Source organism: Odontesthes bonariensis, chromosome 14 (genome assembly GCF_027942865.1).
Source record: "Odontesthes bonariensis isolate fOdoBon6 chromosome 14, fOdoBon6.hap1, whole genome shotgun sequence".
NCBI lineage: Eukaryota > Metazoa > Chordata > Actinopteri > Atheriniformes > Atherinopsidae > Odontesthes > Odontesthes bonariensis.
The window spans coordinates 28300435-28326945 of record NC_134519.1 but is presented as its reverse complement, the minus strand read 5'-3'; the positions used below and the strand labels follow the sequence as shown (position 1 = coordinate 28326945).

At 42.0% G+C, this 26511-nt stretch overlaps 1 protein-coding gene across 3 annotated transcripts; it reads left to right on the top strand.

Annotated features, from left to right (window-relative positions):
* The first annotated feature begins 1498 nt into the window (after positions 1-1498).
* sugt1 (SGT1 homolog, MIS12 kinetochore complex assembly cochaperone) lies at positions 1499-25857 on the top strand. 3 transcript variants are annotated; one of them, XM_075483888.1, is made up of 13 exons: positions 1499-1626; positions 1725-1770; positions 2486-2576; positions 2889-2958; positions 3867-3937; positions 8523-8576; positions 9712-9740; positions 9959-9984; positions 10289-10385; positions 11772-11879; positions 20836-20926; positions 22160-22332; positions 25083-25857. In XM_075483888.1, exons 1-13 carry the CDS (start codon positions 1613-1615, stop codon positions 25182-25184), a joined length of 972 nt encoding a protein of 323 aa, XP_075340003.1. In that variant the 5' UTR covers positions 1499-1612; the 3' UTR covers positions 25185-25857. The 3 variants fall into 3 exon arrangements, with proteins under 3 accessions (XP_075340003.1, XP_075340004.1, XP_075340002.1); XM_075483889.1 differs by having other exon boundaries at positions 1722-1770; positions 9962-9984; XM_075483887.1 differs by having other exon boundaries at positions 1722-1770.
* The last annotated feature ends 654 nt before the right edge of the window (positions 25858-26511 follow it).

The following is a 26511-nucleotide window of genomic DNA, read 5'->3' as shown; positions in this document are numbered from 1 at the left end:
GAAGACTAAAGAAGAAATGGCAGACAGAAAAAACTACAGCAGATTGACAGTATCTGAAAGGAATGTCTTTAAGAACGAGGAAAAAATCCAGCAAATACCTGAGAGATGCATCTGGACCTTCAGCTGATCCATCTACTGTTCACTGAAGCCTCATCAGAAATGGTCTCCATGGAAGGGCGGCTGTCAAGAAGCCATTCTTAAGGAAGGGAAACAGGGAGAAGAGGCTGAGGTATGCCAAATGATACAAGAAGTGGACTGAAAATCAGTGGCAGCAGGTCTTATGGAGGGATTAATCCTCCCCTAAGCCCGGACCTCAACATTATTGAAGCAGTGTGGGATCATGTTCACAGAGAACGGAACAAAAGGCAGCCAACATCCAAAGAAGAGCTTTGGGATGAAAGCTAGTCTGAGAACGTTCAGGCTGTGTTGAAGAATAAAAGTGCTCATTACCAAATACTGACTTTCAAACTCATCACATTTGTACTCAACTCTGTTTGTGCCTTCTACACACACTGAAAAAAGTGACTTTTTGGTGAAGTAAACTCTATTAGAGTAACTGTCATAATTTCTACCTTGGATTTTTGAGATTCAGTAAGAACTAGATCTTCTTAAGTAAAATTAAACATTTCATTAACATAATACATGAATTATGGGGGAAGAGTAAGTTTTACTTAGGTTTCCTCATACAATTTAAATGTTTAATTTAATTGTACATAAATTGTACATAAATTTTAGCCTGGGAATTCCCATACTGCGCGCGATTTCATTCAGGCTACATAAATCTAGAAATACTACATAAACTTTACTCTGAAAGTGTATCGTTAAAATCTACTAAGTTACTTCATAACAGCAAATACTACAGAAATATAAAATTTACTTAAAATTTTGAGTAAAATGATGTTCCTGCCAATGAAAAACAAGTAGACTTTACTTAATTTGTTTAAATAAATATAACTTAAAACTTAGATGTAATTAAGTAAATGTTACTTAATATCTTCAAAACTGTTATGTTTTATGGTAAGCAAAATTTTCAGTGCAGTACTTCCAAATAATATTTGCACTTCTTTCAATTAATGAGCTATTTCATATGTTTCTATACAGAAATGAGGGGTGACTGTGATTGTTTGTGCAAAATATCTGTAAAATATCATGGTAGATGAGCCTATCAGTTATCAGTGTTAATGGTATCCTTACCTACAAAATGCTGCCTAACCCGCCAGTTCCAATAGTTTAATGTGCATGATTCTACCCTACCTTGTATTTTGCGTTCTTTACGAACAATTAAGTTTACTGACAAAACTTTTACCTGTAATTTCACCTTGAACCACCGACTTGCATACGCTCTTAATATGTGGGCGTTCTCGTGAAATATTTCCATTCTTAAATGCTTTTGTCTTGCCAGAGATTCGTGAGTCTTGTACTAAAACGCTGTCATTTTGACGTTGACTCCTCCCGGCCGTTGGGAGGAGGAGCGGCGGTATGAGTAGTGCGCAGCCGGATGTTGACAGCCCGCTTGGGGCTGGGACTTCTACTGCTATCACGTTTCTAGAAGTCTGCTCGTCTAGAACTTTCCTGTCACTCCAGAAACACAGTTCACATTCAAAGCAAACCCATGGCAGCCGAACGGCAAGTTGAATTAAACTCGTTATTGAGCTTCTGTTTTATTTCTATGCTAATTTCCATTCGGCTTTTTAACGCTTGGTTTCTCGTTTTCGCTTTAGCAGCTTCTCCGATAGCTTCATTGACGAAGATCCACAGAAAGCTCTGGAGGTAAAACATTAGCATTGGTATTTCCCATCGCCGATGGCGCTTGTTGGATAACACATTGAAGTTTGCATTGTCTAACAGGCTATTTTATATAACTGCTTTATATAACTGCAATGAGGCCTGTCGGTTTTGGTAATATATTCTTATGTTAGCCCGTGATTTAAGCTAGCAAAGTTAGCTAATGTTTCCTGCTAGCACCAATTTTCAGGGAGCCGAGTATCAACAGATTTATGTAGTTATATATATGAATTAATAAAGTTATACATGTTATAAGGGGAGTTTTTATTGCCGTGTTGCTACCATTATGAATGTAATATTCTCGTCTATAAGCAGCTAATAAATACGTTAACCGTCGGTTTTAAAGACACTGGTAGCATGACAAGCAGCGTGAAGCCTAACAGAATCAAATTAGTCACGAATGATAGTTTTATTTCCGTATTTGTCAACATATGAACCTCCCTCTAGTTATTTGATTGTTTAGTGTGTCATTATTGGAGACTGTATGAACTTTCTATGCAGTTTTACCTGAACATTAAGCTTCAACAAACGAAATTCTATCAAACAGACATTGTAAACTGTAAAAGGCTCGGCCATGCCTGCTGTATTGCCAGAGCTTTTCCAGTCTTCGTGTTGTCCCAGCAACACGACCCCTTTTTTTCCCTCTTTAAATTAAAACAGTATGACAAAGTTCGCCATCTAACATTTATTTTCCTTTTAGGCTCTCAATGAGGTCTTGCAGGAAGATTCCGGCAATGCTGAGTGGTTCTGTCAGCGTGCCTATGCCCACATACTCCTCAATAACCACACCTGTAAGTCTACGCGGTGCACTAAGCGGCGGACATGTTGATTGAATACATTTATCATGAATGCAGTTGGACCGTTGCTCTTGCTTCCGGGAAGTTGGTGTTTCTTAAAATAATGTTGATGAATCAGACATTGTTTCAACATAACCTGACTAGTTAATCCCTTTTAAAACAGTTTACTTACCGTTTCAGACCCACGTTGTACATACAGAAAAGTCATCATGTGTTTTGAGTGAGATTGTCATCTGTGTCTAGAAAAAGAAATTGAGCGTGTGTAGTGCAGTTGCTATTTTTTTTATTTTATTTTTTTTCTCACAGGTGCTGCTGATGATGCCAAGAAAGCCCAACAGCTGAAACCTGGCCTTCCTCTAGCTTTCCTGCGTACAGGGTACGTACTCTAAAGTAGAGAGAAACTTAATTATAATGGTTGCAAAATGAAGCGACTGAACATTTGCCTTTGACTGAAACTGCTGGTTTATGTGAATGGCTTGATGTCAGTTGATAAATCGCAGTGGAATTTAAATCTGTAGACATTAATGGATGCATTTTGTACATGATGTATACCCACACCTGTTTTGGTGGAATAACTGTTGCCGTTTCAGTGAACAATTTCTCTTTTTTCAAAGTTGTCTTTGAATGAAAAGCCCCTTTTGGGCATATCATCATTGTTGTTTTAAGGCTCTGTTGCCTTGATATGAAATTTATGGCAAAAAAACGTAGGAAAAAATGGTGCAAGACTTTAGGTGGAGTTTTGTGTGGCATTGTGACTCTCAGTCTGAAGTTGATAACTACTATGCTGTTACTATATCACTATTAAACCCTCACAAGTGTACCTCTGACTGTTTAACAAGTGCAAACTTTCATAAAAAGGGATATTTTTTCCATTTAAATGGATAGGTGTGAACCTATCTGAATGGAGTCCCGACAAATGTTGATGCGAAAGTGGCCAACGTCTGAATGACAACCTGTAAAACACTTATGAAGACATTTTTTTTTCTTCATCTATGTTTTAACGTAAGCATGCGGACAGAATCATCCGTGGACTTGAAATTCTTCCTGACACATTTTCCACTTTTCACAGAACTGCTTCACTACAGAGTTAAGAATTCAAACTTGCAAAGTTTCTCTCCGTGTGGCCAGACAGTTGACGCACGATGAATATTTTAACATCCTGCTTTAACAAGGCGCTTGATTCAGATGTTGTGTGTCAGAAGCTGTCACCCAAAGTTTTCCAAGATAATCTGATCAAAGTGTGTGTGGCGTTATTTTTCTTTCTCCTTTCTTGCCCAACTGCAGAATAGCAGAGTACCACCTGAAACACTATGAGTCAGCGCATGCAGCCTTCACTCAGGGACACCAACTGGATGGTGAGTGCAACCCACTGAGGCCTCAAGCCCAGATTTCTTTTACCCGCTCCTAACCAACCAACCACTGTTCCCAGCAGTACCCTGTCTTCTTCACTCTGCTCAGTGAATACAGCGCTGGAGTTATGGCCCTGAGCTTTAAGAATATTCCCATGTTATTTATTGTTTGTGCCGTGGCTTTGAAAACAACCCAGCTGATTGGGTTCCAGATAGCTGAATGATTGTGTTACGGGATTTATTCAGCGCACTGTTTCTGGTTTCAAAGCCGTACTTTTTATTTTATTTGTTTATTCATTATTTATTACCCCTGATGTTGTTAGTTGATTTAAAGGGATATTCCGTTTTTCCTTAAAGCCTCTCAAGGCTTTGAATGTTCAGTAGTGCCACTGGTTGATTAGATTTTACTTTTGTGTTACAGAAAATATACCATATATGTACACACTGTTGTGGACTAGTGTTTAGTTCTTCCTTTTTAAATGATTTTGATATTCAAATTGTTCTAAATTATTTAAACTATTATTCAAATCCGGATTCTGTTTTAGAATTTGTGTCACCAGCCCTGTGATCGTTTTTATTTTTTATTCTCTTCATTCACTTTTTTGTTGTTGTAGTTCAAAGCAACACATAAAATAAGATTTTGAAAATAGAAAAAATACTTTCTCATTAATTGACACCATTTCAATGAATTGCCTCCCTGGTAAATATCTTACTTTCACAACTTATTCCGTCTCCTCCGCCAACACCAACAAACCATCCGCAACACATGGGCTGTAATTCCATTTATATAAAATCCCGACTCAATAAAGATAAATATGACCAGCTTAGAATGCCTTATATCCCAGTTCTTAGTGTATGAGTCCCTCTACTTTTGTAATACTTTGTTTACTAATTAAATTATTGGTTTAAAAAAAAAATTCAACAAAGAAATCGGCGACGCAGATTCGTGCGAGAAATAATCATTACACGCGTCTTACCTGCAGTAGAGAGCTGTCAGACCAGGAAGAAATTCTGTTTGGGGAGCTAAACTGTAATTTTTATTTTATTAAATTTTTTCCCTCCATCTGAACGCCGTCCGTGTGTGTAACATTCTGTGGTTCATTCCAACTCTGTTGGTGTTGGAACATCATGTCACCACAGGGTGTTTGCTCCCCTGATTCTCCAAACTGAGAGCTTTTAACAAAAACCTCACTTAGGAAAAAATTCATTCATTTTAAAGTATTGGTGAAATAAAGATAGATAATGCCTTATTTAGAGGCTGTATTGTCAATGCTAGTGGTGCAACGGATCATCATTGATCCGTGATCCGTTCGGATCAATTATTTCGGTTCGGCACACACATGATCCGCGGATTGATTTATGAAGAAAAAAAAATTGTGCGCATGTATTCTGTGTCTGTTCAAGCTACTGGTGGATCCTTAAATTTCCCTCGGGATTAATAAAGTATCCATCTATCTATCTATCTATGTTCAGTCCTCACACAGCCGTTACCCTTCCTGCTAGTTCCAGGGACAGAGCTACTTTCCACTCTCTGGGTAAAAGTCTGCATTTGCAGCGACATCACCCCGGTGTTTCACTGACAGGAGTGAAACCGAAAGCGGCTCAACGACCGCTCATCACCGCGGCATTTAAGCAGCCCCTTCCTTCACAATCCGACCGGGCTAAAAAGCGATCACAAACGCTATCGGTGTGTTTATAGGTGCAGACATGAGGCCATATTCAGTTGTGCAAAACAAGGGCTTTAAACACATGCTGAACGTGCTCGAGCCACGTTACGACATCCTGTCGCGCACCCACTTCAGCGAAAAGATTGTGCCAGATCTTTATGAGCAGAAGAAAAAAGTTGTGGATTAATGGTCATTGGTCCATGTTTAAAGGAAGGAGATATGCCTTTTTATGTTGCACTTTAAGTTGTTTTTCTTTGATTATGTTGAAAAGAAGATGTTAATTGTGCACTTTAAGTTGATTTTATATATTTCAATTTAATAATTTAAAAGTGTTGACAAACAAAAAGACAAAACATGTTTATTTGTCTTATTTATTTATTTTTTTTGCTGATCCGAAAAATGATCCGATCCGTGACTCTGATCCGAGGAACGATCCGAACCGTGAGTTTTTTGATCCGTTGCACCCCTAGTCAATGCCCTGTTCCCATTATATGGATATATGCGGATCTTGAGTGATCTAAATATCTTCCGAAGGACGCCGACTTTCACCAAAACGAACTTCCCCTTTAACATATCAAATAATGGTTCAAATTTTTTAGCTGAGTAGTAATTACTGTGCAGTTTTACAGTCCAAAGAAGCAACCCACTGATGCCAGCGTTGGTCCACGGTGACTGAACCTTTAGCCGTTATTAGCCAAAAATCTGCCACCGTTTGTCAGTGTACACATAATTTCTGACCAAGTTTTCATTCGTTCTTGATGCTGACTTTATTTTTAAATTAGTAAATCAATTCTCTTTGTGAAATACAAAAAAAAAAAGGTTTTTCATACCGGGACATAATAAACATAATCTCATCCTTGCCGGGTCTTACAATTAGGTAAACACAACCTTAGATGAACAGCAACACATGGAAATTGGTCTCCATCTTTCTGGACAGACAAAGGTTATTAGTGGAAAACATTCAAGATGGTTGACAATATTCCCAGGAGTGGGCGTCCCACAAAGTTCACCTTAAGGTCAGACCGTGCAATGCTTAGAGAAACTTTGAAAAACCCAAGAGCAACATCGGACACTGTACAGGCCTCAGCATGTTAAATGTTAAAGTTCATGACAGTGCAGTTAGAAAAAGACCGAACAAGTATGGCTTGTTTGGAAAGGTTGCAGGAACAAACCACAAGACTTCTGGAACAATGAGCCTCATGCAACAACCATTTGTACGAACAGATTAGTTCTTAAGTCGTGCGTACGAATGATTTCAGAGAATTTGCGCATTCACCAATATTTTTGTATTTCAAGTTTTCTTTCAGGTACGAACAGAATTTACGAGTGATCCAGACCTGTCGTAGGAGTTTCATAAAATAGTCCGCTGTTATTCGAATCAAGTTTGCTTGACTAATGGATTGTATATTTAATTACTTTGAAGCAATCATAAATAAATATATACATTATACCCCATGATTATTCTGACATTATTCTGTTTGACTTAAATTATGCACTAATTAAAGGTTATTTTACTCTATATATAACAAGGTCAATGGGAAGTGTAACCAGCTGCGTCATGACTTGCTACTTTTGGATGCCTCAGGCACATGGAAGAGAGCGTGTGTTCCGAGACCGTGTAGATATCCTTGCGGAGACAGGTGGCTGATATCGCGATTTAGATTGCCAAGGACTGTGCTGCTGCACATATGCAGCTTGCTAGAGCCACAACTCCAAAGAGAAACACGCCATCAAACCCAATTCCGCCACACATCCAGGTCCTCACCACCCTTGGAGTTTTGGCCACAGGAACCTTTCAGAGGGAAACTGGAGACAGATCGGGTGTGTCCCAGTCCTCTGTGAGTCCTGCGCTCCCCTCAAAACTCTCATGAGTTTTAACACCCATGGTACATCAAATTTCCATACACCGCTGTCCAACAAGAACAAATTATTTTGTGTACTTTCTTAATTTCGGTGACATTACGAACTACAGGTGACACTGAATTAACAGCACTCGTAATCGCTTCCCATTTCTTCGCTTTAGCAGGTCCCGTAATTCCACTGCTAAAAATGACAGATTTTCTTTTTTGGATCTCTGAAAGCAGAACTTCTCAGAGCCCGTAAAGTTGTTATTTTTGCGCCTTGATGCTGTTCTCATGACTCAACACTTCCTGCCACAGTAGAGAGGAAGCGAAGGCTTAAATGGTATCATTTTTGGAGTGGACTTTGCAAATTTACTATCCACGTGCACGTGCTCCTAAATACGAATCATTTACGCAGGTCGTTTCCACACTTTTCTGAAGTTAAAAGCGTTTGTTGAATCTGACGTGTTGAATCGTACGAGACCTCACGAAAAAAGTGAGAGAAATTTAGAATAAAAATACGAAAATGTTCTTGCATGAGGTTCAATGTCTTTTTGGACAGACCAGACCAAAGTGGAGATGTTTGGTCATAATAACCAGCAGCTCGTTTGGATAAAACCAAACACAGCATATCAGCCGTTTAAATCTACAACAGAGTGTTTGAAAAAGAAAAGTCAAAGTCCAGACCTCAGTGAATGGAAGCAACGTTGTAAAGAAGAGTGGGCCATAAATCCTCCATATAAATGTGAGCGGCTGATAACGTCGTACAAGTTATTGCTGCTGAAGGCGGTTCCACGAGCAGCTGAATCATGGGCTGTGCTTCGCTTTTTTTTTCTTCTTTAAATTACTCTGTGTTTCACTTACCTGGCAGCTATGAATATAAATTTTATTTGATTTTTCTATTATCTTCAGCTTTTCCAGGAACTAAAATACTAAATCCTGAAATGAGAACATTACTGATGCAGGTCGGCGTTTTCACAGATATGTTTTGGTTAACATTATATTATATGTTTAAAAACGACAAAAAAAAAAAAAACTTAATAGAAGAGGAAAAAACAAACCTGTTTATTTGTTCTGTTGCAGGTTCTGACAAATCATTTGAGGTCTGGATCAATCGTTGTGAAGAGATGATGGGGGGTAAGTTAGATGACTCATTTCAGATGACTTAGATTACTGTTATTTATGATATTGACTGGTCTTTGAATGTTTGTCTGATGGTAATAAGTTGTTAAATGTGTTAGATGTTTGTACACAGTGTTGTGTATGGCAGTTTTATTTCAAACAAGTCTGAGACTCAATAACTAACTTCTGCAGTGTGTTCTGTTTATTACGCCTGTCAAACATGAAGCTAAATGCCACAGTCAGAGAGCAGATCAGCCTGTCTGATCAAACAAATGAGCGCGCACAGACATCCATGGATCTACAGTATGTGCTCACAGTGTTGGAGGCAGAGCTGCTTAGTCCAATAAAAGATGCATGCCATGTCTGCGTGGTGGGCTGCTGTTTGCTGGCGATGCTCGGGCCCTCTGGATTATCTCAAGTAAACAAGAGCACGAGTTTTGACAAACATGCTTCACACCCGCATGCACACGTACTCCCAAGAGCGGTGTGATTCATCAGAGTTAACGTTACTGATGTTTGAAAGTCCCCGATGAGACCCAACCTCTTCATAAGCCTGCTTGCAGGCGCTACACACAAACGCACGCACACACACACACACACACACCCAGTCAGTCACATCCACGCTTGCTCACTTGCACAGCACAAGTAGTCATCGTTTCTTCTGGTGATGGCATGTTTACCACCAACCAACACATATGGCACCTGGTTATTCTATTACATGTGGCACCGAGCGTGTCTCAGTACACATAAACACAGACGCCCCAACTTTTCTTTTCTCTCCTTCTTTCCATTTCAAACGCGACCTCATTAAGACAACATTAACACGCCTCCTATCATCTCATCTTTCTCTGCGCTCCCTCTATGTAATGAAGTCAGTGAATAATGTATGATAGCATGCTGGTAAACGCTGCTCAGGCTTGCTTGGGCTCACAGGGCTTTTAATGGGCGTGGATGGACCAGTAAACAAAGCGATGGCAAGGCTTGTAGAGAGTGCTTGTCTGTACACCTGTTTGTGTGGGACCGCCTGTGCTCCATAGTGTCGTGCAGTAAACATTTTTTAGAGTTTCATCATGCCAGTTAAGGAGTGTAAAGATGTTTCCACCCGAGCGACTGTCTTTATTTATTTATTTTTTGCTTTTCTTCACATCAGATGAGACAGAAAACAACAGCATCAGCACGGTGAGTTTCTCCGCGTGGCCACTTGGGGGCATTGTTGCTCTCAGCACCAGTTCTACCCTGCACATGCATTTGGCTTTAAAAAAAAAAAAAAAAACAAGCTCCTTTTCTTTAATATCCTTTCTCTGTTCTCATTTGTGTGCTTTTTTTTTTGTGCATTTGCTTTCTCACCACGTCTTCCTCTCTAATTACCATCTTGTCTCGGGGGTTGAATGACCCAGAAGACACCAGCCTCTCCACCTGTGAAGTAAGTGCACGTGTATATATGGGGATCTTTTTTTATGTTCTTACTTTTTATTTTATTCTCTTACGCCAAGCTTCAGTGCTTCACAGCAAGCCAATTTATAGTGAAATAAACACGCACATTAGATTCTGGATTGCATGAAATTTCAAAAGTGGCCAAAAAGCAGGTTCGTTTTCTTTGTATCATGAATGTCTATAATGTAGTGTAATGTAGAAAAATGCTTTATTTGTCCCTAACCTAAGATATCTGTATTGTATTGTGATTATTATTGTGTTTGTTTTTAATTTGTTGAATGTTTTGCTTTCAGGCACGACTGGTACCAAACAGAATCCCAAGTCATTGTCACAGTTATGGCCAAAAACGTACCCAAGGATGGTGTGCGTGTCAGCTTCCTGGAAAAGGAGGTATGTACGCACACCGGAATGTGTGGGTGCTGGGGTGAAGAAATCTGTGTTTTCTCTCCATATGTGTGAAACAAAGATGGGTTAGCTCATGGGTGTTTCCTCAGGGGGGCCCATTAGATGGGTCTCATACACATGTACACACCCACATACACACTCTCTCTCCCCATGGACCCAACTATGCCTCCAGTGGTGCCTTGTTAACATTGCCCCCAAAGTACAGATCTAAGAACAATTTACCTCCCCAGCCTCTCCAACCTCCTAATTGTCTGTAGATGGAAGGCATAGCTGATCTAGGATCAGTTTCAGAGGCCTCCGGGGACAACCCTCCGTTCTTTCACTTCTTTCTGTCTTTCCACTTGTCTCTCCCCCTCTCCGAGGGGTAACTGCAGGGCACCCCAGGGAACGGCTTTGTCTTTCCTAATAGAATAACAAACTGAGTTTACCCCATTTCAAAAGAAATAGTTCACTTGCTCCAAATAACACAGTCACTTATTAAGCTCTCTCTGTGGCGCAGAGTACAGATAAGTTCATCATTTTCTTTACTAGGTCAGTATATACAAAAGAAATTAAAGATGAAAGGCAGTGGTTCCACTCATTTCCCTGGTGACTGAGTGTGCTGCAGCTGTGTACCTACAGACGGAACAGAAATTCAATGAGAAAGGAATAATATGGCTTTGATAGTTTTGTGGAATTGCCCAAAAGCAACTTTAGCTCATTTTCTAAGCTTAAATCCACAATGAACCGCTTCTTAAATTTGTTTGGTCCCAGATCAGAAGAGACCACTTTTTAGTGAAGTGTTAGTTGTGGATCGAGTGTTGCTATACATTGAAGTGAATGGAAATTTAAAGATGGAACGAAGCGCTTTTCTCCAAACCTGATTATCGGTGTGAAGATTGTGGGCTGTAGTCAAAGCCGGGTCTTGAAGCCACCCACAGCGCGCAGTTCCAGTGAATGACGGGAGCTGTCTGACCCTCACTCATCACTGGTCACACGGTGTCTACAGGGGACAGGGCGAGGATACTCCCGACCGTCATGGCAGCCACTTCACATGAGAATTCTCATGACACATTCTGACACCCTCAGCCCTTCCTCACTCTTCCTCTTTGTTTGTATGAAATTTCTGGGTGTTGCAGTTAAATCAATCCAAAATATTTATGCAGCAGTTTCAGTTCTGAAAATGTCTGATTAATGTAACAGTTATTAGTTTCATGGTCATTGTGCTGTTGTAGCTAAGCCTGTTTCTTGTTTGCATGTTTTGCTAATTGTTTGCTGACAAACCTATGAGGGCTAACAACTCCTGCGTGCGTGTGTGTGTGTGTGTGTGTGTGTGTGTGTGTGTGTGTGTGTGTGTGTGTGTGTGTGTGTGTGTGTGTGTGATATTCTCAGCTCTCTGCAGAGATCCAGCTGGAATCTGGGAAGAACTTCAACTTCCACCTCCACCTTCTGCATCCTATCGTGCCACAACAGAGCAACTTCAAGATCCTCACCACCAAGGTATCACTTTTAATGTAGTTCAGGTGTTATAGAAGGGTCATTTTTACAGCAACAGCTGTTCTTTGTTTTCATCCTGGCGCATATTTTCACATTTAAAAAAAACCCAAAACATTTAAAGCATGTATTCAAATCATGGACAAGTTCAATGATAAGAAATGTTGCTCATCCAGGTTACCCGTTTCGAACGTAACATTAGTTTACGTTTCTGATATGTTCCTCCAAAGCAGACTAGCTTCAGGCAGAAAGAAAATCAGTTTGCCACTGTCACGTTTCCTAATCTCAGAGTTTCGGCTCGAAGCAAAGTTTTCAACGATGAGTGAAAAGTCATTGAATTTTACCCAGAATCATTTAGAGCATTATTAATTCTTTGCACGCTGGTAATTAAATCTCAACTGTGACAGAGCAGCATGTGGGACATGTCAGGGAACATGTTTTATGGCGCTATAAAGAAAAGATGATGTAATAACGTCAGTCACTGAAGAGATGGTGACTACAGGCTCTGGCTTGGATCAAGCGCCTTTATTTTGTTTTAATTACCAATGCAGTATCTCAAGTTTTTGCATTATAGTGGTTAAAAATCTCATTCTAATAGTGGCTAAAAGCACGCCGAACACTCCTAAATGAAAAATGATACCATGTGCCATGCGCTTTGACAGATGATAAACAATAAACAGGACCATTCCTAAAAAACTAGGTGACAACTATCATTTTTAACATTTTTGGGGGTTATTTACATGTGCCGTCCGTGCCCCCGCTTTGCCCCCCCCTCCGTCCCTGTGTGTGGTGTCTGTGTATTCCGTTTTCTTCTCTTAAGAGATGGCCATTTATCACTTTTCCTGCACTTTCATTTCTTAGTTTGAAAAAAAAAAAAAATAATAGAAAATAATCAAGCAAGAAAAGAGGATGCTGATGCTGAGTTTAAGCAGCTTACTGAAATTGTGGCTGATCATTACTTGGGCTACCACTCTGAGATCAGCATCTTAATCTCTTCAGTAATTTAACGCGGTATAAAGTGGGCTGTCACTACCTTTTAATTCTTTAATGCTGCTAAAGCTTACTGTAGCAGGAGTAGAAATGAGAAAAACCACTCTTGCTGTATACAGTGCAGCTCCTGTGGAAACGTTAGCTCATTTCATCAGAGCAACTAACTGGATATTCGCACATAAGCACAAATCCTTGCTCACACACACAAATATAAGGGCTGTACTTGCTGAGAGTTCCTCTCCACTGTTTTAAGGTGATTACAGACCTAATGAGTAGGATGGGCCCTAATTAGTGTGTATTACAGATGTGGGGTAATGAACATGTCGGCTGTGAGTGTGCTGATTCAGGACTAAGACCACTGTCAGGTTTTAGCCTGCAGATCAAGAGACGTGTTTTTATCTGACAGTTTTTCTTTAATCATCAAGGAGGTGTGAAATGTGTGTCATGTTTTTTTTTTTTTTTTTAGGGGCATCGATCAGTCTGACCTCGTTAATACTGGGCAGCATAAATCTCAGCTCGCTTCTTTGGAATCTGGAGTTTAGGTCTTTGCACAATGTTTTCAGTAGCAAAATTGTATTAAAGGATCTTTGTCTGGTAGCCATTTGTTGTCACCTCAGTTTGGGAGTAAATGTTTGACCTTAAGGTCACAGTGGAGTGGTGGTTAGTGCCGTCGCCGTTCTAAAGTCATAAATGTAAAATGTCAGCATCTTGACTCCTTTGCTTACCCAGTTTAAGCTCCACATGGGAGATGGAGAAAAAGTTTATGTCTGTTATAATTTCAGAGACTATATTAAGACGGACGACCTTTATGGGAAATGAAAAAGACATGTGGCTTATGTACACGAACCACCTACAGAAGATGACAGACAAAAAGAGTGACTGTGGTGTTGATACAGCCGATTACAAAAGGCAGATTTAGTCGCCTGCGTTTATATAAATTGTCTTATCTGCAGGTGGAGCGGTTCTGATGAAAACTGGTGTGGGTTTTAAATATCTTTAAGTCCATTATGAATTCAATGACCTCTTGTTCGTTCGGTACAAACAGTGTAGCTCACATTTTGGATGCGTCTCTGTTGGACAGTTTAGCCACGCCTGCCTTTTAAAGGTGAATTTGCAATGACATGTTGTCTCTATGACAACATGAAGGGATGGCATTACACCGTGTCTACACTGTGTTTCTGATCATCACAACTCTGAGATGATTAGGCTAGTGTGCTACATTTGACTGGAGCGCGTACGACACCCCAGCACAGTATAGGAGAAAGAATACGCTTCCAGCTGTCTCGATGACGGGTGAAACAGAACGGTCTCATCCCTTTCCGCAGACAGAATAGGATGGGAGCTTCAGCTTCGGAGCCTCCATGTTAGACTTTTAATGATGGGTCGGTGTGTGTTTCTGTGAAGAAAATGTGAGCTGTGTCCATTTTTGTTGCACCGACCGTAGCATCCTCAGGGAAAATTGATATGTACACCCAGGGTGTTGTTTCCATTAGCGCTCAACAGAGCTGGATCTGATTTAAACCCACGTCTACTGCAGCCATTTAACGTGGAACTGAATGCTGATTAAACCCTTTCACAAAGCACTCAGAGCCAGATGTTAGGGGGGTTTATTGGGTTTGTTGACCAGTGTGAAAAGGACGTTTGTCTTTTTTCCCCTTCCTCCCCAGACTTGTCTCTTTCACAATGAGTGCTTGGCTTTAAAGTCTTTGCTATCAGATTCCTAATCATGTGATATTGTAAAGCAAACGGAAACACATACAAGAGTTTGTACTAAAAGTTTGCATTAAAAGATGCACAGTTGTAGATTTGCTCTTATTCAAGCGAAGCCGGCGAAGGCATTCATGACAGTTATTTTAGTTCACAGCAAGACCACTGGAGCAATGAAAGGGCAGCACACAGTCATAGGTGCTGGAGTTGGGCGACGTTTGGTGTCAAAGCAAAAAGCTGTTGAGAAATTAGGTTTGTAGCATTGCGTAACCTGTCGTCTGTATTATGTGCATTCTATCCACCGTGGCTACACTTTGCTGAGTCGAGGCTGACCTGCACAGAAACTGCCCCCTCTCAAAGAAGACTTCCTCTCATTCAATTTTCTCACTTTTCCATGGCAACAGCAGACACTGCATACCAGAGGTGCACGTGGGTTGCAGCTTAAACAAGTGCTCAGGAGGGTCTTAGATTCCCTCTGTATGTGTTTGTGTTTTTTTTTTCCTTTTCTTTTCTTTTTTCTGCCATCATTGACCCTCTTTGTTTGGTCAATCTCTTCACACCCCCTCTCTATAAACATACAGTCTCTGCCGTTTTTTATGTTTATGCTGACACAAACACCTACTTCTATGATAACAAGACAGAGTGTTCAAGCCCTCCTCCTCTTCCTCTCTCACAAAGCCCTTCCTGTTCCCTGGTCCAGTGGGCTCCTCGGGTACACATGGCCCCTGCACACACGCGTATAACCCCACACGCATAAGCCCTGACAATATAATTGCACCATTCAGAGTCTTGAAATTGCATAAAACACTCCATACAACCAGTACAGGTGAAATGTGTGGGCATGTGTGCTCGTCATTGCAAGAAACCTTAACCAACTGAGGAGATTTCGCGACGTGTCTCATTTGAATTTTTTGGATTCATTTCGAAGCCCCTGGGGGATAGAAGCATTCAAATGAACAACAGCATCAGCAAATCAAGTTTCTCCAGATTGGCATGCATCCCTAATGAGCGTTCAAAAATTGCATTGCCCTCAGAGCTGCTGATTCTCAACCAACGTCTGACTCGGTAACAGGCTGCCCTGCGCTCTCTGCTCCGCTGTGTTTACGCTTCATCTACTCGCTCTTCTTTAAAGACAACTTAGCAGGGGAAAGCTAAGCTGGGTGTAAGAGTGCACGCGCACACACATACGCAGAGAGACATGTTTAAATGCAGTGGCTTGAACAGTAATCTTTCGACACACTTGTGCTATTTTAAAGTATTTGCCCAGTGTGTGTGTGTCAGTGTCGTCTACAGCACATTATCATCAGCGCGACCTCCTCCTGTCCTCCATCACAACAAACATTCCAACCGCAGGGGTCATCGCAACAACGGGGAGCCAATTACACACCAGTGTGTTTGATCAGAACAGACGGCTGATGCGCGCGCACACACACAACACACACACACAACACACACACACACACACACACACACAGGCGTGTGCACACACAACACAATTTTGAATCCTTGCTCCCTCCTTTATTCAGCTCTAAAGTCGTCTTTTTTTGGCAAATAGCTAAAGTGGCGTCTCCTCTCTTTAATTTGCATGCCTGTCAACGTCTCAGAATGTTTGTGTTTCGTTTCCGTGTCTTTTTAGGGAGTTTATTTTGAAATCTGCAGGCTTCTGTTGAAAGAGGGGGAAGATGCTGGAGGAGAAGTCCTGGCAGGAAGGAGAGGGGGCAACGGTTACAAACGCATGTAACGAGTGACACAGGACCCCAGTGCCCCTCTCTAAATAGCTTGTGTGTATGTCCGCATAAGTGTGTGTAGTGCAGTATTGCATGGTCAAGCCCCTGGGGTCCTGTGGGTGGTGGCCCCTGATTGTGGCTCTGCTGTCACATCCCTTTACAGACCATCGCTTCGCCTGTCATACACACAGAAACGCACACAGAGGAAACACACGTACGGCGCCTGGGCTGCCATCTCCCTTGAAAGTCAGGAAACGCAGATGTGGCAGCAGATTAATGTTGCATGGCCCAAGAGTACGAACAGAAGCACACGCACACACACACGCACACACAGCCTCGGCTTGACTTCTGTCAGACTTGGCACCACGAAAATATTCTAGACAATAAATGGCACCAGCGGCTCTGGCTGGTAATTTTCAGGTGATAACGTTTCATTTATTTCCTTGCTCTTTGGTCCTTTCTTGTTCTCAGACTTGCGTCTCTGCCTTTTTTTATTGATGTTGTTCTAAAAGGAGAAACCGTGAAGCTAACACGCTGTTTAATTGCGGCCTTGTTTCAAGCCCCGTCGAAACCAAAAACGTGGTTTTGTTTCATTTTAATGAATACATAAAGCTCCAAGCACAAACTTGATATAAAACCATTCAAACGCCAGGTTAAGCAAAATAAAGCATGCTAAAAAAAAAAAGTATCGTAAGCCCTGCTGCAAAAGCCTTTTACACTTAACTAAGCGTGCTCCGGTCAGGATTTTTGGGGCCAATCACAGATTACTTTAAGCAGGATTGAGCGATACCAATTACACAGTATATTTGAGGCCTTTCATGATATGGTGTTATTTTCTAATGGCTGTAATTATTGAAATAAGAGATGAAAAGGAATCCTGATTTCTTTCTGCCACATGTGCACCAAACCACGGCAGCCTACATCGTTGACACTCAGGTCTGGAGTATTGCTGTGTCGGCTGTTTTTGGGTGAGCCCAAAACTTTCTTGCTTCAGTGATCCACTGTGTGCGACCTGACCAGGATAGAAAGCCTCGTGGCTCCAAATGATCAATAATTGCTTGATGTTATTCAGGTTTTGAGTACTCTGTTGCCTTCTTCTTTGCGTGAGTCGGTGCAGCGCTCCTCCACATTCAAAAATGGTATTCAAATTTTATTATTATTTTTTTTAAATGATGAAAAAACACTATTAACCGTGGCTTTGTTGTGACCAACAAATTATTTGGGACAAATATCAGCCAGAACAATCGGTGCCCAATGGTCAGACTTCACAATGTTCATTGCTTTTTTTTTTAGATCCAACATGACTTCTTGATACTTGACTTCCCATGATTTGTAACTGGTGCGTGTAATGAAAGGCATTTATGTTAATTGCAGACTTTCCATGATGGAAGATGGCTTTATAGAAACATTGCTTTGTTAAGTAAAGCGTAACAAAGACACAAAATATCTGTGTGTGTGTATGTGTGTATAAATACTCTATTATCAAGATTGGGCATCTGGGGACACTGTTATGAAAACAACTAGCCAGATGAGAAGTAATTCCTAGAAACTTAGCAGATGTTTGGATGAATTTAAACCCATTCGGATCAGCTCCCACCAGCATACAATAAATAAGTCTGGTTGAAGTCAGTTAGGAAAAGAAACTTTTTTTTTTCCCTCAGGAAAAGCCTTTAGTGTTCTTGGATTTACTTGTGAATGTGATTTTTAATTTATTTTTTTCTCCCCATGCTGCCAGCTGCTCCATAAGATGATGAAAGCACATCAGAAAACCATTTTTTAAAAGCACAATATGAGAACCACACATCCAGATGACTGGACACTCGGCACAAAATCTTAAAGGAGGAGCAGCTTCTGGGCTGAAAATAAAGCCGACTTTTTTCTTGAGTAGTCATTTTGCACCAGGCTCTATCGATCCCCGCAGACACCCAGGTTAGAATGTCCAACGTTACAGCAGAAATGCACGAAAAATCTAATAAAAGGTCTCTGCATTCAGTTGTCCCTTTCTGACAGATGTGTGGGGAACTGCATGTTTTTTTTATCCACATCCTAGTCTGGGCAAGTACTCTATTAGACCTGGCTGCAGAGTATCCTGATAACTATCAAGAAGGAAAACGATCAGTATCTCACAACAGCGAGCGTAGTCCTTCAGCATCTCATGCTCTAAATACTGTAACACACAGAGCCACCCTGCCCCTGTGAACCTTGTATAACACGAGCGATCATCTCACATCCCAAAGCTCGGCTCGCTGCTTCGGGCTGACAGTCTTGATATTGATTTTTGGGATAATGACGTTGCTGAATGCCTCACTAGTTTTGTTGTTGAAAATCCTGTCGTCGCTGAGCTGGGTTCTCATCCAAGTTTACCGTTCTTGAATTCTGAGAGTTTACACGGCATTATAGTCTTATGGAAGGGTAATGTCGGGGGAACCTTTTATTGTAATCTTTCACGTGAAAAGATCTCTTCTGTTGAAAAGGAAAAAACACTGTGACTTCAGTGCTCACATGAACCATCCAGATCTTTTGGGACCAACAGAATGAAATGGGAATAAATCCTTTCAGTTTCAGGACAAAGTCGATTTGACGCAACCAAAAAAACGCCAGATGAACATTGCAATTAGTCAGTGTTATCCTATTAAAGAAATCCATTATTATGTGTGAGGGACGGGGAGTGCCGTGACATCGAGCCAAAGGACACTATTAGTACCCTACGGCTATTGGGCTGATCGATCCGTTATACTCGAGTCTCATTACAAAAACCTATGAGGGAGGCGGACAAATTGTGAATTAGACTAGAGGTTAATCAGTGCGAGTCTATGGTGGGAAGTAAACTGAATGAACTGCTGTCAAAAAACACAAAGAACACGCATACCGACAGCAGTGACTCTATTTATTAGTGAGATGAAAAAAGCAAGTATAATGTGGGACGGCTGCCCGATTGGCACTTTGAGAGATACGTACCGGTCCAGGGTTCTGAAGGTCTCCACAGAAGGTGGCACAACTTTGTCCATGCAGAAAATGAACAGGACTTCAGCTGCCACTGCCCTCAAAATAACTCTTAAGGAGTTGACTAATATTACACCATCTTTTGTTCCGCATGGGTTTCCACTAGTTACATTTAGTTACTTCTCCTGGTTTACTCTGTGAATCCCTTTTCAGTGTCCTGTTTGTGCAGAAGTTTATTTGAACAGCCATGTAATGCTCAAAAGAATGTGATGTCCGCTCTCAGTAAGAGGCTCTTCAGACCTCCAAAGAGGTCATGGAAAGGTATGAGGCTCAGGGAATTCCACGTGCTCCCACATGATGCCATTGGAAGACATTGAAATTGTTGCACTTGGTTGTGTTCACACGAGAATTGTTGTATTAGTTTCCACTAGACACACAAAGCTTATATTAAAGCTACTGGCTGCTAATGTTTATGTTTATGCTAATGTTTAAAGCACATTGAGTTGCCTGTGGTATGAAATGCGCTATATAAATAAAGATTGATTGATTGATGGATAAATGGAGCCTGCGGTGCGAATCATCTCATAAACAAAATAAGGATTTTGCATGTATCATTGTGCAGATTAACATACACAATCTGACTATGTGTCAGGTGAATGAAACAGTGGGACACTGTCTATATATGAAGTAATTATGTGAGCGGTAACTTGTATTCTCAGCTGGCATTTTCCGTTTTTAGCCTTTCGAGAGGCAGAAAGTGATGACATGGAGCAAAGCGGCCTATCAGTGCGCCGCGTCACACCCTCGCCCATCACCTCTGCCAGCGATCTCACCGCCTTGTTTCCCCTCAATCTGCTCCCCTCTCTCTCAGCCTCCGCGTCCCTAACCTTGTCTACCTCCTGGTTCCGCTCCTTTCTCCTGCCACCCTCATAAATGAATCAGCACATCACCCAGCAGAGCAGAAATGTTCCTTAATTGCGCCGACATCACCAGATCTGTCTTTCACATGCACACGTATCTAATGCACACACCATTAATAGGTGTTGAGGGGAGGGTTGGGTGGGGCGGGGGGCACATGGCGCTGCTGCTCGCGTGCCTCACTGCTGTGTGCCCTGTCAATGCCGCTCAGTGTTAAAAGCATGTGTCCATGTCCTCTCTCCCCTCGCTGTTTTCCTCCTCTCCCATGTTCTTCTGGTGTAATGATTTGGATGAGATGCTGCTGTGTGGAATTAGGATCTGCCGCCCTCCTCCCCCTCTCGCGCTCCGTCTCTCACACTGGCCCTCTGGCTGACAGGCATCTCGTTAGTGCGGTATGTCTGTCAGTGAGGTTTGAGATTGAGCTGTGCCCCCGCATATCCCTGATGTCTCTCTAACACACTCACACAATCGCACACAGGCGAAGTTGTCCACAGCTCTCAACTACACGGTCTTTGTGGCCTCAGTAATGATCTGATGTCCTGCGCTTTTAACATGTCACTCTAATGGAAGCCTTATTTTTGTCCCATATGCCAAAGACTACTATTTTGTTAAACATCGTCTTCTTTTTTTTCTTTTTTTCTCTCTCCACTCATGTACCTCCACTTTTCTTCTGTCAGGTGGAAATCAAGATGATGAAGACGGACGCCATCAGATGGGAGAAGCTGGAGGGAGAAGGAAAGGAGTCCAGCATCAAACACTTCAATCCAAGTCAGTTCTCACTTTCGGCATTTATACTCTTTTCCCCCCGCTCTTCTCCCACCTCTGCTCTCATCACTCTGCCTCTGCCCCTCTTCCTCTACCACTTCTTATTTCTTCCTCTATGCAAAGATCAATATAAGCTCCTGTTTGTCTGTTCTCCACTAAAATGAGAGTGGGCAGTCAAGCCCTGCAAGAGTCCTTCATTAGTGTGACGGCAAAAGGAGGCAGAGAGAGGGAAAGGTATGACAGCAAAGTGTGACTCAGTATTTTTGCCCACACATTCCTATTACTGACAGGATTAATTACTTATATAACTCTTTTTGTGTGTGTGTGTGTGTGTGTGTGTGTGTGTGTGTGTGTGTGTGTGTGTGTGTGTGTGGAGGGGAGGGGAAAGTTAAAGTTTAGTGGTCAGTCGAACTATGTTTCCCAGCCCAGTGTCTTCCCTGCTTATTATCGCTTGCTTATAACTCGGCCTCCTGTTAGATTTAGCACTTGATATTTGACATCTGATCTTAAAGGATGGCACTGCAGTATGTCCACACTTGGCCTGAATCTGTCTACTGTGCGACTTCTGCTGCATTTATGTAAATTTGCGTCCGGATTACATTTCTTTCTCTGCCTTGCCATCGCTTGTCGGGATTAAGAGTGGCCGTATTATGTTCGGAGAATATAGTACTTAAATAACAATGTGATTCTTTGGCATGCAAGTTTGGCTAATCAGGAACAAAGTGAGTGAAATTTATTCAGACTTGCCAGTCAAGGTTTCCTGGTGTGATTACATTAGTCAGATCATTTATTACATGGCATCTGCTTAAGAGTTCAACAACAACATTCTCGGTGTATCAGTTTTCTTTGACCTCTTTACAGTCGTAAGGATTCAGTTTAGATCTGCCCAAAATAGGCCTTTCAGCAGTGAGTCCTCTGTCACCGCCTTTCAACCAAAACGGCTCCAGTGCCGGTTCAGGGCTGGTGCGAGAGACAGGCGGTCCTAGCAAAGAACGTGTTTGGTTTCCCACAGCCAGAGAACCGCCACAGAGCCACGTTGTTCCGTCACTTTGAACGTCTCTGCGGCACACGCTTGACCCTCCCTCTGGTGTACTCTGCATTTCTGCGGAGGACCACCCTGCAGGGAGACCGCTTATCTTCCCAAAAATAATAACAGATGACAGTTTCTTGTTTTCCCAGCAAGCTGATGCCTTATTATCACCAAAAATAAAACCTCTGTTTTTCCTCCCCCATCAGATCAGTACCCCTCGTCATCCCACTACATCTGCAAATGGGACAAGATGGTGTTGGACTTGGGCGAGGAAGAGAAAGATGAGAACCTGGAGGGAGATGCAGCGCTCAACAAACTCTTCCAGCAGATCTACACGGACGGCACAGATGAGGTCAAACGAGCCATGAACAAATCCTTTGTGAGTATTCTGTTCCAAGCGACATGTGACTTTTAGGCTCACTGTAACAAACCCATTTGCAGAAAAAAAACAGCTTTCTTCTTATGTGCATTTTTTTTTCTCAGTTTACAAAAGGAACACCTGTTGAAAGGAAGAGGTTTATTTTTATTTTATTGATTTTTGCTAAGTTTACATTCACCGCTTCCATTATAGAGATTTAGGAAGCGCCGTGGGTTGGTAATGCATCTTTTGTCCAGTAACTTAATCCTTCCAGAGCCTCGCTGTAGTTAAGGTCATCTCAGGACTTTTAAACAACACAAAACCTCTGTGCTGTTGAGACCTTCATTTCCTTAGAAGAACAGACGTAGGCAGATGATTGTGTGCAGGAAACAATATGGCCCCATCCGGCTCGCCGTCTTCTCTTTAAAGAATTGGATTTAATCATTGAGCGAGGAAAACCAACTTCTTCTGAATAAACGCTTTAAGGCACTTAAAACAAAAGTGTGAATTTGTGATCAGCTTAACTTCATTCTTGACTGAAGAAATGTTTTGTCAAAAGACACTTTTTGCTCAAAACTACATGAATATGTAATATGGCTGCCCTAAAACGTTGTGGCAGGAGCTCGTCAACGTAGTCACACATGACCACCGGAAACGTTCAGGACAACAAAACTGGTTCCCGCATTTTTTTTTTTTCCCCCGCAGTAGATGTTTAAACGGGCACCTCACAGCTGGAGAAGCACCCTCACAACCGGAAATGTGAGTTTTATAGTTTATCGAGGAGGTAAAACACGATGCAAAACGTCACAGTGGAAATCAACGACCTTTGGGAAAATATTTGTGAGGCTTCTTGATGACCATTGTTATGTTCATGTTCAGACGCACGTAGTATTTATATGAACACAACGGGGAGGAGCGAGTGGAAAGCACCATGAAGGTCAGCAGAAAGGAAATGAAAGCAGCAACTGTCACACACACACACACTTTCTCAGAAGCAGTAAAAGCTCTGGAATTTTCGCTGCTACGTTTGCACATCGTCTCACCCGCTGATGTTCCCGAGAATGTACCTCTCGAGAAGAGTTGGGTGGAAAATCTCTGCCAGGCGTCCGTAGCGAATGTGGCGGACATTTTCTTTCTCACACGTCAACACTTTGGAACATCTCTTGAACATTTGAAGACTTCAGTGAATGTGTGAAAACAGCCTGTCGGCTGTGTGGAAATATTTTATAGGGGAACACGAGAGTAGTCCGACAACCTCTGTGAATTAGTAATGTTTGTCTGAAGCACTTATTACTGAGAAGTGTGTTGGCAGCGGAGGTCAGAGCGCTCTCAGTTTAGAGTAACAGGTGGACAGGGGTGCCGAGCCAAGAAGGTTGGACAGTTCCGGGCAAACATCGTTTGAGGTTTATGAGGTTTTAGTTTTTTTTACACAATAAAATCTGCTCTCATTTGATTAGCTGTTAGCTAGGCGAGCCTGTCAGCCCCCCCTACCCACTGCTCCAAAGTGAAAGTGCTTTGACTGCTCTCAACTAAAACTCCGGAGGAGCTTTCTGAAGACATTTCATCTAATTTGCATAAATTTTACACAGTTAGCATTGTTCAACAAAACATCAAATCAAAACCCATGCAGCGCTCCGTGGAAGTGCAAAAAGAGCTACATGGCAACTTGTTTAATTTAATTTACCGCGTTAATATTAAAAAAACAACTTGGACAACATTATGAACTTTACTGTTCTCAGCGTATGTGTGTTTTTTATTTTTATTTTATTTTTTAAATGTGTGCTGTCAGATTGAGACGGAGCAGCGGCAGATGCTGAGTCTTACATGATTCAGATTATCATTGAAACATAAAGCTCTACGTCGGGACATTGGGAACTGTATGTTGGGCTCTCAGCTGATAGTTACAAAACTAAAAAGAAATGTGAGCTTTCACAATTTTTCCCAAACAATCTCTTATGGTCTAAACAGAAAAATCTTGATTTTTGGCCCTCTGAAAGAAAGGATGTGGGAGATCTGCGTCTCTCTCTCCGTATTGTATGGAGCTCTGACCTTTTGATAGAGGCAGCTTTGGTCTTTTCACCCTGTAATAATGTAAGTAAAGTTGATGTGAGCTGCAGCTCTTTGTGGCCTCGAACGCACAAATCTTCTCTGGAATTTATTTGGTCAGAATCAAAGCTTTTCTACACACCCTGAACTCACAGCCACCCCTCAGCCTTTCACCTAACATCCATCTGCACTTATCCCAAGATGCACATTGATTTGTCTCGGCCGTGCCGCCTGGATCTCTACAGGAGAGCAAAGTTGGCAGAGCCAACCGTCAAAGTGACAACTGTGAAAATAAGACCCAAGTTTTAAGAACACAGTCATTTTCTTTTAATTAAACCGGGATAGATTTTCTAGTTAATAAACTTCTCTGACAGAGTATTGAAGTGCCTTGTAATGAACTTGAAGAATTATTTGGTGTCGTTTAAAGGCAAATCTAAACCCGATGCTGTTTTAACATCCACGGCGAGGTATTATTTCTAGGGCTGGGCAACGATTAAAATGTTTAATCTAATTAATCACATGATTTCCCTGATTAATCACGATTAATTGCATTTATATGCAGAATCCAAAAATGATTCAAAAGTAGTGCCTAGCCTTTAGCATTTAGTTTTATTTTAAATGTGCTGCCATATAAATGAAAGTGCCATAACATTTGAGAAGAGTTGATGATGCAGAGGTGATGTTGTGTGACGCCTCATGTCTCTTTGTCTCTCCTCCCTCTGCAGATGGAGTCCAGCGGAACCGTCCTGAGCACGAACTGGAGAGATGTGGGCAAGAGGAAGGTGGAAGTCAAACCACCGGGTGATGTGGAGTACAAGAAGTACTGAGCTTTGCCTCCACTCCCTCGCTCTGTCCTTTCTCTCTCCCACCTCGGTTTAACATCATCTCTCTCTTCACATTCGTCCACTGGAGCTCCGGTGGGAGTCCTCAGCCCACTTCCTCGCCTCTTCATCGTGTCTTTGCTCTGGTGTTTTCACTAAGTGCAGGGAGCCACTGTGTTCTTACTATCACCCAACCCAACCACACATGGCCTACTCTTTGCAGGAGCTTAGCAGCAGATGGGGTCAGTTGATCGGAATCTGTTGAACGGATTGATTTACATTGTGTGATTTTTAAAGGCCAGCGCACTGAAAAGGGAAGTAACAACAACAGAAATGAAATTCTGCAGTTCAGTTTTGTTTTTGTTTTTCGTCTTTTCTATCCCGTCTCAAATCAAAGGGGCAGCCTTTTCTGTTTGGAAGCCTTTTATGATGTGCTATTATCAACAGTTGTGTAAAAAATGTAATGTTGCTAAGAGGAAGAAAAAAACAACATGTTTAAATTAGAACTATTGATAGATTTCTTGGCCCATATTTTTATTAATTTTTTCCTTTCCCCTGTAAAAAACCAAGAGCAATACACGACAAGCTCGACTTGTCCACCAGTGGCTTAGCACCTGCTTCTCCCTCAGTGTGACTCAAGCTTCAATGTAAATAAAAGATTTGTTGTATGGCTCTAAAACGCTGTCGTGTCTTCTGGTTTGTTGTCTCTGGAGGTAGTTTTGGACAGGTCGGGAAGTCTCGGAACAGCTCACCCAAACACAGAAACAGCAGTGTATTAAGACGGGGAGCCGTGCTCTGTGATTACACGCTGGGAGCGATGAAATGTGGCAGTGCTGATATGAGAGCAGGCGGTTCAGATAGGGTTGGCAGCTCGAGGATGCGGTTTACTTCTCGCGCTTTGACTGGTATCAAGAAGAGCCCCGAGTTGTTTGGCCAGCAGGCGAGGATGCAGCCCCGAGGTGGAGAGCTGATTTCCAGGCGCAGATGTGGGAGCGGGCGAGCCTCCCCTGATCTCCAGCCACGCGCTGCATATGCGGCAGCTGAAACTGTGAGGGGGTGTCCTGCCGAGGCAAGAGAGCATTAATATGGATCAGCCTCCCTAACCGCATCATCAAGCCTCTCACACTGAGTTAAGTGTTAAATTCATCACACATCGTTTCATCTCTGGTGACGATCAAACGCCCATTTGTGGCTCTGGATGGAACTTTTAGCTTTGTGACACTTACTCTCTCAAACACACACACACTTCTCCAGTATCCCCGACGCACACAAACACACCGCCCCCATCCTTACCCCCTACCCCTGCCTGAGGCGCCTCTGTGACATCAAAAGG